Source organism: Lissotriton vulgaris, unplaced genomic scaffold (genome assembly GCF_964263255.1).
Source record: "Lissotriton vulgaris unplaced genomic scaffold, aLisVul1.2 SCAFFOLD_504, whole genome shotgun sequence".
NCBI lineage: Eukaryota > Metazoa > Chordata > Amphibia > Caudata > Salamandridae > Lissotriton > Lissotriton vulgaris.
The window spans coordinates 95,597-111,796 of record NW_028244312.1 but is presented as its reverse complement, the minus strand read 5'-3'; the positions used below and the strand labels follow the sequence as shown (position 1 = coordinate 111,796).

Below are 16,200 nucleotides of genomic sequence, written 5' to 3'. Positions count from 1 at the left end.
TAACTGTCAGCTACACCCAGTCATTTGACACAAGACAGAATACAGGGTACAGGGAAGAAACATGTCACATTTCTAAAAGTGGCATTTTCAAAATTATAAAGAAAAAACCAAATTTACCATTAAATGGGTTTTACATTAACATTCCAAATGACACCAAACATGACATAGCTACCTTCTCCCAATTGAAAACTACAGCTTATTAAATGTAGTAAGGATTCCCAAATGGTCTCCTATGGGAGGGGTTGCCTCACAGTAGTGAAAAGCCTTTTTCACTACCAAGACATGTAAAACTTAAAAGCACATATTCATCCTTTAATTACACAGCACCCTGCCCTATGGGCTACCTAGGGCCTACCTTTTGGGTGGCGTATATGTAACAAAAGGGGAGTTTAAGGCTTGACAAGGGGGGTTAAATGCCACGTCCACATGGTAGTTAAAAACTACATTCAGGATGCAATTGCAGGCCAGGGACACGTTTTAGGGTTTTACTTACGTGGGTGGCACACTAAGTGCTGCAGGTCCACTGGTAGAATTGAATTTACAGGCCCTGAGTATATGGCATACCACTCTACAAGCGACTTATATGTAAATTAAATATGCTAATTAGGTATATAACAATCATGTTATGAGGCTATTGTTTGGGGGAATTAAGTACAAGCACTTTAGCACTAGTTAGATGTGGTAAAGTGCAGATAGTCCTAAGACCAACAAAAACAAATGTCAGCAAAAATTGGAGGTCAGCAGGCATTTATAAAACAATGAGAAAATAATACATTTTATAATAATGTTCAGAATGAATGTGTATGCCTTAATGAAAAGTTATGTGTTTAAATGCACAAATTGTAGTAGGTAACCATATTTACTCATATTAAGCATCAAATGACTGAAGCTACACTGCCTGACAAGCAGACTTGACTAGAAAATGATTAACATGGATAAATGTTTTTTTCCTTGACCTTTCCATGAACAAGTTTCATAGTGAATAATTGTTGCTTAAATTCTTCCATCTAATTGTACAAATGTTTCTTCTTACACATTGATTGCTGTTAACAAAAAAATAGGTTTTGTTATTTAGACTGATATAGAGGTGAAAATCCCACATGGGAAAGTAGTTTTTAAACAAGAAAGTGTATTACGAATAGACAAGATGTAACTGCTAGATGATAAGAAATAAACTACATTGAAAGCTGCTATGTAGAAGCAATTGTGTTTTCTAACCTTAGACAAGGAGTTATCCTATTCCCATGAAAGATGATTGGCAGACTGAAGAGAGAAGAAAAGCACAAGCTGCAACTATGATAACATGTGTAGTCTATAATAGTGCATGTTTCTAAAGCAGACCCAGACTTTTTTTACCCAGGCACTTTCCTAGACACTCTCTGCAGCTACTGGTGGGGAGACCTTTACTACCAGATGTTTGTGCCATTTTCTCCTCATATTGTTTTGAGACTCTACTGAGTTTCTTGAATCTCCCTTTAAGGGCAGTTCTGCTCTGATATATTTCTTGATTTATTGAGCTGACTTGTGATGCTAGAGCTTTATGCTTTTTTCTCTCAGTCTCACAAAATGGAACTCTTTATGGGTTCTGACTGCCACATGTTTCCTGCTTTGTAGAATAGGGATTGTTTCCTTGTTGGAACATGCTTAGTGCATTTTATTCTGAGTTTTATTGACCAGTATTGATTATTGATTTCCGTTCATATTCAATAATTGAGATTGGTAAGAATTACCTTGTGACCTTAATAAAGATGATTTACTAAATGAAAATCTTTTTCCAACACAGAGCAGAAGGGCCTCCTTCATCGCATTGGTCAAGGGAAACATCAAGCTGCACTGTTTAGGTTTGTTCAGTTGTCTTACTAGAGTTCACATCCAATCTTACAATATCAGCAATTTTCTCCTGTCCCTCTGATGACTTGTGTTCTCTTAATGTTTTTAACACGTGACACCACTCTAAGCTCTTTCAATGTTTTCTAGCCTTTAAGATCTTCATGTCCCCACACTTCAGTGCAGTTAATTGTACTATTTAATGTTCGTAAACATTATTTTACTTGACAGTAATACTTTCAAGCAGCCGCACCCCAGTTGTTGGTCCTGTGTAGCAAAACCCTTTTATAGTGTGTTCTGACATTTTGTATGAAGGGTGGAGAATACGTTATCTCAAGAACTAAACAAATAACATATTGGTCTTCTCCTGTATCATGGATGCCTTGACAGCTTTGTCTGCTCATGTGTCACAGATGCCTTACCAGTTCTGCCTGCTCCTGTATCACTGGTGCCTTACCAGCTCTGCCTGCTCCTGTATCACTGATGCCTTACCAGCTCTGCCTGCTCCTGTATCACTGGTGCTGTACCAGCTCTGCCTGCTCCTGTATCACTGATGCCTTACCAGCTCTGCCTGCCCCTGTATCACTGGTGCTTTACCAGCTCTGCCTGCTCCTGTATCATTGGTGCTTTACCATCTCTGCCTCCTCCTGTATCACTGGTGTCTTACCAGCTCTGCCTGCTCCTGTATCACTGATGCCTTACCAGCTCTGCCTGTCCCTGTATCACTGGTGCCTTTCCAGCTCTGCCTGTTCTTGTATGCGTGGTGACTTACCAGCTCTGCCTGCTCTTGCCTCACTGATGCCTCACCAGTTCTAGATCTCCTGTTCCACTGACACCCAGACTGCTCTGTCTGCTCTCGTATCACTGCTGCCTTACCAGTTCGGCCTGGTCCTCGTTCACCATCAGGTGGGAGCCCCGGGAGGAGCAGTCTTCATGGCTTGCATTCCAGTTCTTTCGATCTGTTTTTTCTGGCAAGTAATAGCACTTCCGTCCACGCTGCTCCCAGTACAGAGGACAACATGGTGTAGGATGAGCTCCGGCTGGAAGAAGAAATTAAATGAATCTTTACTGGGGATTTTAAATATTGATTAAAAAAGATGAATAGCTTGTCCTAGGTTTTCAAAAGTATTATTTGCTCAATGCTAAAATCTTTGTCTGTGTGTCTGGCTTCTGAGTCACAGTGCCGGCTACTGGCAGGTCGGATTCGGACCTTTCATCCTTCTGACGCCAGTACATGTAGAACTGTGAAAGTGCTATTTACAATACTGATAACCAGAAAACCTTTATGGCTAAGGTTTAAAAACTAGCTCTTGGCTCGGATCTGACCCAGTGCAGTGATGATGATGGGGCCCAAGAGAACCAACAATGACCACTCTGAAAGACAGAAGTTAAATTTCACCCTTCGTAGTGTTTCTGCAAAATATGAACTTTTATGTTGCATTTATTTTTGACTAACATATTCAAATGTCTAGAAAAAGTGCTTAATAAGTGTGAAATATGCACCCTGCCTCAGTCACAGCAGAGACAGTCATAGAAAAGTTATTTTAAGAAGCTTAGAAGTTCTAATAGAAACCGAAGAAGGACTAGCAATAAACAAGCTCACCACAAAGGCTCTCAGGTATGACCCCTACTTTCATTCATCATGTGCGTGACATCCGCACAGCAAGAATCTATTTGCAGGTCAGAGGAGGTATTCTGCAAACCTAAATGATGGCTAAATATTACATCATCACTAACTCTAACCGTCTTTCACCATTCACATGGTCACTGCTGTAATTCGGATGAGCCACTGAGGCTGAGCACTTTGTAGGTAAAGTGTTGGGCAAGGGAAGTAATCATTAGGCACTTTTGGAAGTAGGAGGGTGGCATAAATATTGATGTTGTGTTATGTTAAGATAAATTTATTGAGCGCACTTATACCATAGGTCTCTTGGCGCTGTTCCTACACTGGAAGCTGCGAGGATCCGACTTAATCAGTTTGTCCAAAAAGCCAGGTTTTTAAGGTCTTTCTGAATCCTAAGAGACTGTTGCAGTTCCTAACCGAGAGTGGAAATTAATTCCAGAGCCTAGGGGCTAAATAAGCAAACCTGCGTCCGCCTAGTCGTTTTAGTTTAATAGTTGGAATAGACAAAAGATGAAGATGGGCGGAACGAAGGTAGCGTGTGGGGATGTGTCTCGTGATTAAGCTGTTAAGGAATTTAGGTCTAGTGCAGTGCAAGGCCTTAAAGATTATAAAGCCTGTCTTGAACACCGAGCGTTGTGCTATAGGTAGCCAATGTAAGGTGCGCAGAAGCATCCTGGCTGACTGCCATCTCGGCTGCTTGTAAATCAATCTCGCCGCCTGATTTTGGATTATCTGTAAACGGTTTACCAGGCTTATGGGGAGGCCAGAATACAGTGAGTTAGAAAAATCAAGGCAGGACAAAACCAGCGCGATCACCACCTGGGTCAAGGCTTGATGAGACAAAAGGTAGGCGATATTCCTTATTTTCCGTAGTTGAAACAGAGAGGAGGTAATCACTGTGCCCACATGGCCCCTAAGAGAGAGATCGGGGTCTATAGTCACTCCAAGACTCTTCACCGAGGGTGACAGTACAGGAGGGGGGCCTAGTTCGCCCGGCCAAAAAAGGGGTCCCCAACTAGCAAGGCTTTTCCCAGGCAACACCAATTCGGTTTTCCCGGGATTAAGCTTCAGTTGGTTCTGATCCATCCAGCCTTGTATGTGCAGCATTGTAGCTTTAAAGTCAGCTGCTGCATTTTGGGGATCTAGCTTAAAGACCAGCTGAAGATCGTCAGCATAATTGAATACTGTTACATTCCTAGCCTTGAGTGATTGAATCAGAGGTCAAATGTACATGTTAAACAATAATGGGGATAGTGATGAGCCTTGGGGAACTCCACATGAGGTGGTCAAGTTAGGTGCAGTGTAACTTCCAAGACGCACCGCCTGGTTTCTACCAGTCAGGAAAGATTTTATCCACCCCTGTGCTGTTCCCCGGATCCCCGCTTGTTCGACACGGTGCATTAAGATGTTGTGGTGACCGTGTCGAACCTGACAAATCTAGTAACCCAAGAGCCTGTGGAGTTCCCATATCAGCGTTGGCTCTTAGTGTATCCATCACCACCAGGATTACCGATTCTGTGGAATGGGCAGGGCGAAAGCTGGCTTGGTTCGGTTCAAGATAGTTGGAATTTTTGATGAATTTTCGATGAATTTAGACAGGCATCTAGCCACAAGGGCCTCCAATAATTTTGAGAAGTAGGGAAGGAGCGAGATCGGGCGGTAATTGGCAGAGACAGAGGGGTCCGCTCCTGGTTTCTTGAGCAGGGGAACTAACACAGCTTTTTTAAACACCGTAGGTACTTCCCCTTTACTTAGGGATTCATTAAGAAGGGGAAGGAGGCTGTGCGGTAGGACCGAGAACACTTCCCTCAAAATAGCAGGGGCCCAAGTTAACCTGAGACATTAGTTCAGGTAAAATGTCAGGACCATTTTCCATAAGTTGCTCGATGGTACATGGATTCTCCGGGTTAGCCCCAGGGGGTTCTTCATGTGCTGCCAAGGGGATACTTGCCCTGATAGTTTACATTTTTTCCACAAAGAAACTATTTAGTCCAGTGCATCGCTCTTGAATGGGCACCAAACAAGGGGTGATTCTGTCCTCGCTACTGAGATCATTGGCAATCCTAAAGATTTCTTTAGATTTGTTTGGAGCAGCGAGTACTTTTGAGGAAAAGTATAAGGTCTTTGCAGCCAATAAGGCTTTCTTGTAGTCCCTACGAGCAGTGAGATATAGTTGTCTTTTATCACAGACGTAGCTTTGCCTCCACTTCCTTTCTGACTGACGCAGAAGTAGTTTTTGTGATTTCAGGTCCGTAGTAAACCATTGTTTAACCATTATGCCTTGTTATGTTATGTTATGTTATTTGGCATTCAGGCACACTGTACAATTGGATATCGGTAATGAGCCAATTAATCGAAAACATATATTACTGGTACTTTATGTAGTATATGTCAATTTCTAAAATATAATTAACATACTCTTTGATGGGGCAACATATATGTATTAGTGTACCATATAAAGAAAGCGAGGAATATATCGTGGTGCCAGAGATAAGTGACTCCATCTCGTCACCCAAACAAGATAAATATAGTCAGACAGAGGTGTCTGATTTTGCTACGTGACAGGCAACTACATGACACCCTAAACCCATGTGCAGTAACACTGGGATAGTCCATAGCATCCTGTGTTGAGAGAATGCTCCTCTGTATCAGGTTTGTTCTGACAATGGGGTTAATAATTTGAGATAAATAAGTACAAGACCACCTGCAGGAACATTTGCTAGGGTCTAAATGCACAACATTTATTTCAGAAGGAGTGTTTATGGATTTGTTACTGAAAAGTGCCTAGATGTACTTCAAACTGGGACCAGCATGTATGGGTTAAGAAGTTCTCCGCGAGATCACCAAGGGACGTTCTATTCTCTAAGATCCGAAATGTGTCTCTGGTATTCTAGAGATAACCCAATACGTTTGCCCACATACAATGGCGGTGCCCAAAGCTGTTCAGTAACTTGGAATGATTCTTGTTTCCTGCGAATAGGTTTGTAATTAGGCCACCATTGCTGCAAACATCACTGTTCATCTTACATTGTTTTGATTGTGTGCCTGTGTCTAAAAAAGAAAAGTCAACCTTTCAGCATTTGTGTATTGTAGACTAAAATTAGACATCTTATTACTAAAGATATTTCATCTGCTGCATGACTTTGGAATGCTAAGCTCAGATGTATGGATATTTGCCTAATATAATTTGTTTTTCTTTTTTGCATTTGAATCTGCAAATAATTATTGGTGATGGGTGTGTGTGGACATATGTGTATGTATATACTGCATAGATGCTATGTTTGCGAATGGTAGCGACCGTGTTACTTACTTTGATAGATGACTCACAGTACCTTCACTCCTAGAAATATTTACATTAAAGGTCTGGTCTTGATTGAGTATAAATACAACACCTCTTTGTTATATTAACCCTTGAATATGTGGTGCATGAGTTATTCACTGAGTTAAAATTGTTACAATGAGTTAAAGGGATGATTTGAGCAATGTTTACAATATTCTTGTTGTTATTTCAATATATGATATACTGGTATATGACTATGCAATAGTGCCTCCTTTTAACCGAATCAATCTAGCCACATGCTGTTTATTTTTTTTTAATTCATATTCGTTATTAGGATATTTATCTGATTAGGCACTAGGCTGATACATTAGTAATGATAGTGCTGGAATATTAGTCGTAACTTGACTGCATTTGCCTTGTTAAACATCGTTTACCACGAAGTTTTCACAACTCAGTACCTTTAGCACGCATCCCTTACAACGCAAGTCGTTACCACGACTTGCGCTGGAGGGCGCTAAAGGTTTAAAAATAGTTAATTTACTATCCCAACACCTTCCCTAGGGTCCACGTGGACTGGTGTTAGAATAGTAAATTATACTATTCGAAATCCGCCCCCCCAACGCAAGTCGTGGTAACGACTTGCGTTGTAAGGGATGCGTGCTAAAGGGATGCTTGTGACGGTATGCGTTGTACCGTCATACATCCATTTGCCTTATCCTAAAAGACTGAGGGGCATATTACCAAGCAATAGCGATAATTATCGCTATTGCTTGGTTAGCGGGAATAAAATATCGCCGAGCACCGAGGATTTTTACCACTGAGATACCTTGATATTATCAAGATTTATCTCAAAAGCGGTAAAAATCCTGCGAAATGCATGAATAGCGCTGAGAAATCAGCGATATTCATGCATTATCGTGACAATGCTCTTAGCCATGTTATCCACCTTCCATTGGATAACATGGCTAAGAACTGCTTTTAGCAGCTGTTATCTTTTGGAGATATCCGCGCTTAGCGCGAATATTTCCAAAAGTTGTTAATAGGAGTTAGAGATGTTAGAAACTGTTTTCAGTCGCTAACATCTTGGCACGCCCACTTTGCATGTCATTAGCGATAATTATCGCTGACATGCAAAGTGGGCCCCTAAATGCCCGCTATCGCCTACAAGCTGTTGCTAACTGGTGGTAGCGACAGCTTGGTAATAGGGCGATAAAATTATCGCCGCATTAGCGGGAAAAAGTCCCGCTAATGCGGCGATAATGCCCTTGGTAATATGCCCCTGAGTGCTCAGTTAGGGCCAGATGTACGGAAAAGCCCTTTTGCGATTTCCTAATTGTGAATTTTAGTGAATCACAATTAGGAAATTCCAAATAGATATGTACAAATTTGCTTTTAACACATTTGTTGATTCCTAGTGAGTCACAAATTGACCTACCTCATTAAAATTCATGAGGAATGTCTCACTTTGTGACCCATTGGGAATCGCAAAAATCATAGCAATGGTGGCCTGATGGGGGCAGCAGACCACCATGTCTGTGGTTGCTTAACAATTTTAGCATTGGTTTAAATGCAGCCAGTTTTCCTTAAGGGAAAATTAGATGCATTTCACAAAGAAAAATGAAAAGTTTTCCTTCAATTCTTTAAGATCCATAGTATAAATAGTCCCTTGGGGATCCCTTCCTTTTAGTGAATTGGTTACCACCAAATTGAAGTTACTGGTGAAATGAAAACTTTTTGCAACTGCATTTAATTTGTAAAACATTCATACATACCACTGCGATTCGGTATTAGGAAGGGAAGCCCTAAACACGGCCCTACCTATTACTGGATCGCAAACCCAAATTGCGATTCGGTGACAGGTTACCCAATTGCAATTTGGCCTTTGTACATCCTAAAATGCTTGTTTTGTGGTCTCAAACGCCCCGATTCAGTGAATCCGACCATTTGTGACCCCCAAAAAAGTTTCTTGCATCTCGCCCTTAATCCCTAGGGTGTAAACTGGGAAGCAAATTGACCGCAGAGACCCAAGGCCATTGTTGCAGGTCCTCGTCACTATTCAAAGAAAATCTTGGCAAAAGATCTTCCACAGACAAGTTGGGAGCACTTTTGGCTCGAGTCAGGACCCATATGCCACGAGTTGAGCGTACGCCTTATCCTCCTAGAAATTGGCTGCTATGGAGAATGGAGAGATGGAGATTGCACTGCAGGAATAAGAACCACAACATGGCTACTCTCAAGGAAAGTGCAGTGTCACTTTTGGGTCTCCAGTATAAGAATGTCAAGATTGAAACATAGCATCTGGCAGTGTCTTCGGGTTGTCCCTGACTTTTCATGGTAACCAGTTCATATCTGGTCTCCAAGACCTGCACCTTTGTTGTTTTCTTCTTTATCCACTATCCAGCACAGCACTGGAGGAAAGTAACTTGGATTCTGTTGCTACAAATATGTCTTGTACATGGCAGATGTCAATGTATTTTCCCCTGTCCATCCAGGTATCTAAAAGGTAGGAGGCCTAAGCCCCGAGGAGCAGCAGCGAGTAGGTTGTCACATCCAAAATGCAGAAATACACCCTTGGGGACAATCCATAGATAAATGTGACCTCAAATAAACACCATTCACCTCTCAAGTGGTTTCCTCCCAAGACATGTGTGGGTCAGCATGGCAAACACAAAAAGATGATTGACGGATGGTGAAATATTTCAAACGCTCACCCCCAGTCAAAAGATCTGGGTTAAATCCACCGTTTTTTTGCTCACTATGCCACCCCAGTTTAAACCCAGCCATATGCAAATCAGTCAAGACCCTGCTCCTCATGGGAACAGTCCAGCGTACACGACCAGGCCCGGACCAGCCTGGATCCAAAAGAATCATTTTGGGGGCGTTTGACGCAGCACGTTCTTTTGCTGCATTGCGTTCTCCCAAATATTAGTAAATGTTCCCCATAGTCTGTAATGAATTGCAGTAGATGCAGTCCAAGATTGCAATTTATATGTAAAGCATAGGATTCTAGGATTTGAAGCAGAAAGGGTGCAGTGGCAGTCAACACACCACGGCCCCAGGGTTGACCAAATCTGTCCAGCCAGCCAGAGAAACATCTGGATCTGCAGCATGAGGCTGAGAACCGGCCCCAAAGAAAGTAACAGGGCAGTACAACTTACTCTCACTCTCTCTATGGGGCAGAAAGTGGAAGAGAGAGAGAGAAAGTGTGTCTGTCTGTGGGCTCCTAAACAACCTCTTATACCAGGGTGACTGACACTATTTACAGCCAGTTCCAGGGAAATGCCGGCTTCAGTTCCCACTAAGGTCACTGTCCATCTATGTGAGCTTCATCTCTGCAGCATGTCCTTGCTTGCCCTGATGATGACAGGAGATTAGTTCATAGTAGTAAACAATCAGGGCAGGCTTTTGTGTTTAATTGTCTGTCCTTGGTGTAACCCAGTGTGGAAATGGACCTCTATCAGACAGGCTCACACGGAGTTTTCCAACTTGCTCTGTGATCTAGCCTGCAGGACAACTGAATCTGATCTTGTAAGGGTTACAAGAGCGCACAGGCTATTTATGTCAATGGAGTGACCTGACGCTCCACCTGTTTGTCCTTATGTGAATGAATTGGAGATCTGGTGAAGGAGTCAACCTGGGCCCACACTGGCCTGTCCAGGGACAACGCACATGCTGGATGGATATATATATATATATATGGCGAAATAGAGATTGGAGAGGATGGTGACTTCCCCTCAATAGCTAAGTTCATCATCAGGACCCCACTGGACCAATTCCAGGCCATATAATCCTAAACTATGAAGTGGAAAAGAGGCTTTTGTGATATTTATTCTGCTTTTGAGATCACGAAGCAACATAAAACGTTGTTGAAACTATCGTCTAATTGTACCTGAGTTATTGGTGCAGTTACAATCGTCTCTCTGTTTCTGGTTCATCTTCAGGACCCCGTTCTCCTGGTGCAACTGGAAAACTAAAGCGAGAGAAGTTAGAAGAGAAGGAAACCATTAGAGTGGAATGCAAAGATGAAGAAACAAGAGAGAGAAAGTGGTCAATCTTTCAAATGTTCCTTCAACACCTCAAAGAATTGATCATCACAACCCCTGTGATTGACAAGCCTACAGCTCCTCCTCAGCCTATTCTATGAAGAATGAAGTATTCCGCTGTTTTCTTTCATTTAAAACACATCCATGACAGCGGGAGTGATTGTCTCTCTAGACTTTTCTGGTCCCATTTGACCCCCTGATTATGCTCATGTGTCACTGTATGATCCCCAATGAATAAGTTTGAGTTTAAAATATTTCTTAAGCGCACGTACACCTAGCGGTTTCATGGCGCTGTACAGTACTGAACCCCGGAGGAATCTGAAAACAAGAGCATGGAAAAGGGGGGTTTAAGGGGAGAAGGCTTGTGTGAAAATAAAAGTTTTCAGTGCCATGCGAAGAGTGTATACTGGGGACAGGATCTCAGATGAACCGGAAGGGAGTTCCAGAAGGCAGGGGCGAGTGTGGAAAATTTGGTGCCTCCCCACTTTTTACGTTTGAAACGGGGGACTACGAGCAACTGTTGGGTGGAAGAACGCAGCTCATTGGGAGGAACATAAGAATGAATTTCAAAAATGATAAAGGCAGGGGCTGAGCCGGACCTGGCGTTGAAGATGATGCATCCTAGTTTAAACTGGGCTCGTTTGCGAATGGGGAGCCAGTGTAAGGTCTTAAGGAGGGGAGTGACGTGATGTGACTTGGATAAATTGAAGACCAGGCGGACCGCCTGGTTCTGGACCAGCTGGAGGCGTCGCACGCTGTACGCGGGCATACCACAATAAATGGCATTGCCGTAATCCAGGTGGGAGATCACCATTGCCAGGACTATAAGTTTGAGGGCCGGGAAAGAGAAAAACCGAGAGACTTTGCGAATAGTGCGAAGGGAAAATAAAGACAAGGACACCACACTGCTGACTTGGGAGTGAAGTTAAAGTTGGTGATCCAGTTTGAACCCAAGAGTTTTTACAGAGGGGGATGGAGTTGGGGGAAAACCCAACGAGGGGGGCCAAAAAGAAGAGGACCAGGGACTGGAGCAACCACCTGTCAACACTAACGCCGTTATGTCGGGGTTGAGCTTCAGGTGGTTGTGATTCATCCAGTCCCGGATGAAAGTCATGACAGACTGCAACTATTTTTCTCTGTTGCTCTGCTGCCTGAGTGAGAAGGACAGGACCTGCATTTTGATTCCAGGACCATCAGAGGGACTCCAAGGGCTCAGTGGCTGGCCTCCTGATTGGAAGCTCAGGGACAGAACAGGCTCCAACCACTTTGACTCAAGCACCTGGCCTCTGTCTGCTGTGACTCTTGCCCTGCAAGTGGTTCCACCCAATCCTGAATGATTGGAAGAGGGTCTAATGGTGCTCTGCCAGCCCAGCTGTGGTCTTGTGGACAGAACTGATGCACCTCCTTGCAGCTTCACTTCAGAACCGCCGCAGTGCAAAGCATCCCAGACTCTGGAATACTCCTTGGAACCACTGCTGCACAACACATCCTCAATGCAGGGGAACACATAGTAAGTTCCTTGTCGACGGCATACTCGATGATGACACGGAACTTCGTATCGCAGCCCACAGCTGCTTCGTACCTGCCAGTGCATGAAGGAATCTTCGACGCAGAACTTCGCATTGCAAGATCCTCATCAATGGCATCCTGGACAGCGATGTAGGACTCCGCATCAGAGCATCGCAGCTCCTTGGAACCACCACTGCACAACGAATCCCCACCTTGGGATCTCTCATCACTCTAGAACCAGGATTTAAGGTGCTTTGTTCAGTGATCCTAACCTGGTCTCTCTATTCGGCCTGCACGGCATCGCAGTAGTTCTGAACTTGTGACTTTGTGCCGGTCTGGCACAACCAAATTGCATATCCCCAGTTCTACTGATTGGATTTTTGTCATTTTGATCTTAAATCATTTATTACATGTTACTTAATTTTTCTTACTTTGTGTGGGATTTTTCTTATATTGTGTTTTCACTTTGTTACTGTTTGAAGTGCTGCATTAACACTTTACACATTGGTTCTAAGTTAAGCCTGACTGCTTTGTGCCACTCTACCATGGGGTTAAGCACAGGTTAATTTGGGATTTGCTTTTGTTTCACCCTGACTGAGATTGTGGTCCTTGCTTTAGCAGGATTTCACTCCCTCAATTAGTAACCCAATTTCCAACATTGGTGTTCAGCGGTGAGATTTAGACTAGTGTTTGTGCAATGCTGTAAAGTCATTTTGAGTAAAAAAAATCCCAGATAAATAATTTGAGACCATTATGATTTTTTTTTAATTCTCTGTGATTGGCCTTTTTGCTTTTTCCAAATCCACTCTCCTTCTACCTGTCTGGGATCATACCTACTATGGATCTGATTACAAGTATAGGTGCTATTAATCATACCTTGTACATCACAATACCATTGACTTCATTATTTATCGGGGGCAATCAGTAGCACCTATTATGAGTTTCTGGGGAATATTATGTGGGTTTTGGTGTTTCACAGACCAAAATCTGCATGTTACAGTAATTACTGTATGGTTTTCCCCTGTTAAATTTTGGCAGGTTTTTACCTGCCAAAGTTGAACAAAGGTTGAGGTATTTAATAAATCTGATATTTATTAAATGTGTTAAATAATTTTCAACTTGCAATTCCATCCTGTTGGTAAACAGGGTTTACCCGTGTGTCGGGAAAAAATACCTGAATCATAATCAGGCTCAAAGATGGAATTTGAGCTCAGCAACCTGAAGAGCTACACCCTCCATTATCGCTGACATGCAAAGTGGGCCCCTAAATGCCCGCTATCGCCTATAAGCTGTCGCTAACTGGTGTTAGAGACAGCTTGGTAATAGGGCGATAAAATTATCGCCGCATTAGCGGGAAAAAGTCCAGCTAATGGGGCGATAATGCCCTTGGTAATATGCCCCTGAGTGCTCAGTTAGGGCCAGATGTACGGAAAAGCCCTTTTGCGATTTCCTAATTGTGAATTTTAGTGAATCACAATTAGGAAATTCCAAATAGATATGTACAAATTTGCTTTTAACACATTTGTTGATTCCTAGTGAGTCACAAATTGGCCTACCTCATTAAAATTCTTGAAGTATGTCTCGGTTTGTGACCCATTGGGAATCGCAAAAATCATAGGAATGGTGGCCTGATGGGGGCAGCAGACCACCATGTCTGTGGTTGCTTAACAATTTTAGCATTGGTTTGAATGAAGGCTGTTTTCCTTAAGGGAAAATTAGATGCATTTCACAAAGAAAAATGAAAAGTTTTCCTTCAATTCTTTAGGGTCTATAGTATAAATAGTCCCTTGGGGATCTTTGGGCATCCCTTCCTTTTAGTGAATTGGTTACCACCAAATTGAAGTTACTGGTGAAATGAAAACTTTTTGCAACTGCATTTAATTTGTAAAACATTCATACATACCACTGCGATTCGGTATTAGGAAGGGAAGCCCTAAACACGGCCCTACCTATTACAGGTTCACAAACCCAAATTGCGGTTCGGTGACAGGTTACCCCATTGCAATTTGGCCTTTGTACATCCTAAAATGCTTGTTTTGTGGTCTCAAATGCCCCGATTCAGTGAATCCGACCATTTGTGACCCCCAAAAAGTTTCTTACATCTCACCCTTAATCCCTAGGGTGTAAACTGGGAAGCAAATTGACCGCAGAGACCCAAGGCCATTGTTGCAGGTCCTCGCCACTATTCAAAGAAAATCTTGGCAAAAGTTCTTCCACAGACAAGTTGGGAGCACTTTTGGCTCGAGTCAGGACCCATATGCCACGAGTTGAGCGTACGCCTTATCCTCCTAGAAATTGGCTGCTATGGAGAATGGAGAGATGGAGATTGCACTGCAGGAATAAGAACCACAACATGGATACTCTCAGAGGAAAGTGCAGTGTCACTTTTGGGTCTCCAGTATAAGAATGTCAAGATTGAAACATAGCATCTGGCAGTGTCTTCGGGTTGTCCCTGACTTTTCATGGTAACCAGTTCATATCTGGTCTCCAAGACCTGCACCTTTGTTGTTTTCTTCATGTCACGTCCTTTATCCACTATTCAGCACAGCACTGGAGGAAAGTAACTTGGATTCTGTTGCTACAAATATGTCTTGTACATGGCAGATGTCAATGTATTTTTCCCTGTCCATCCAGGTATCTAAAAGGTGGGAGGCCTAAGCCCCGAGGAGCAGCAGCGAATAAGTTGTCACATCCAAAATGAGAAATACACCCTTGGGGACAATCCATAGATAAATGTGATCTCAAATAAACACCATTCACCTCTCAAGTGGTTTCCTCCCAAGACATGTGTGGGTCAGCATGGCAAACACAAAAATATGATTGACGGATGATGAAATATTTCAAACGCTCACCCCCAGTCAAAAGATCTGGGTTAAATCCACTGTTTTTTTGCTCACTATGCCACCCCAGTTTAAACCCAGCCATATGCAAATCAGTCAAGACCCTGCTCCTCATGGGAACAGTCCAGCGTACACGACCAGGCCCGGTCCAGCCTGGATCCAAAAGAATCATTTTGGGGGCGTTTGACGCAGCACGTTCTTTTGCTGCATTGCGTTCTCCCAAATATTAGTAAATGTTCCTCCTAGTCTGTAATGAATTGCAGTAGATGCAGTCCAAGATTGCAATTTATATGTAAAGCATAGGATTCTAGGATTTGAAGCAGAAAGGGTGCAGTGGCAGTCAACACACCATGGCCCCAGGGTTGACCAAATCTGTCCAGCCAGCCAGAGAAACATCTGGATCTGCAGCATGAGGCTGAGAACCAGACCCAAAGAAAGTAACAGGGCAGTACAACCTACTCTCACTCTCTCTATGGGGCACAAAGTGGAAGAGAGAGAGAGAAAGTGTGTCTGTCTGTGGGCTCCTAAACAACCTCTTATACCAGGGTGATTGACACTATTTAGAGCCAGTTCCAGGGAAATGCCGGCTTCAGTTCCCACTAAGGTCAATGTCCATCTATGTCAGATTCATCTCTGCAGCATGTCCTTGCTTGCCCTGATGAAGACAGGAGATTAGTTCATAGTAGGAAACAATCAGGGCAGGCTTTTGTGTTTAATTGTCTGTCCTTGGTGTAACCCAGTGTGGAAATGGACCTCTATCAGACAGGCTCACAGGGAGTTCTCCAACTTGCCCTGTGATCTAGCCTGCAGGACACCTGAATCTGATCTTGTAAGGGTTACAAGAGCGCACAGGCTATTTATGTCAATGGAGTGACCTGACGCTCCACCTGTTTGTCCATATGTGAATGAATTGGAGATCTGGTGAAGGAGTCAAGCTGGGCCCACATTGGCCTGTCCAGAGACAACGCACATGCTGGATGGGATAGTTGTGAGACATATATATATATATATGGCGAAATAGAGATTGGAGAGGATGGTGACTGCACCTCAATAGCTAAGTTCATCATCAGGACCCCA

The 16,200-nt window shown here is 43.1% G+C and overlaps 1 protein-coding gene across 1 annotated transcript in view; it reads right to left on the bottom strand.

Moving 5' to 3' along the window:
- LOC147668102 (killer cell lectin-like receptor subfamily B member 1A) overlaps window positions 1–16,200 on the bottom strand; it is a 216,027-nt gene that overhangs the window by 133,143 nt on the left and 66,684 nt on the right. The window contains exons 3-4 of the mRNA XM_086948781.1: window positions 10,621–10,701; window positions 2,704–2,867 (exon numbers count right to left, since the gene is read on the bottom strand). Of these exons, the coding sequence (XP_086804907.1) occupies window positions 2,704–2,867; window positions 10,621–10,701 (245 nt within the window). The remainder of the gene's footprint in view (window positions 1–2,703; window positions 2,868–10,620; window positions 10,702–16,200) is intronic.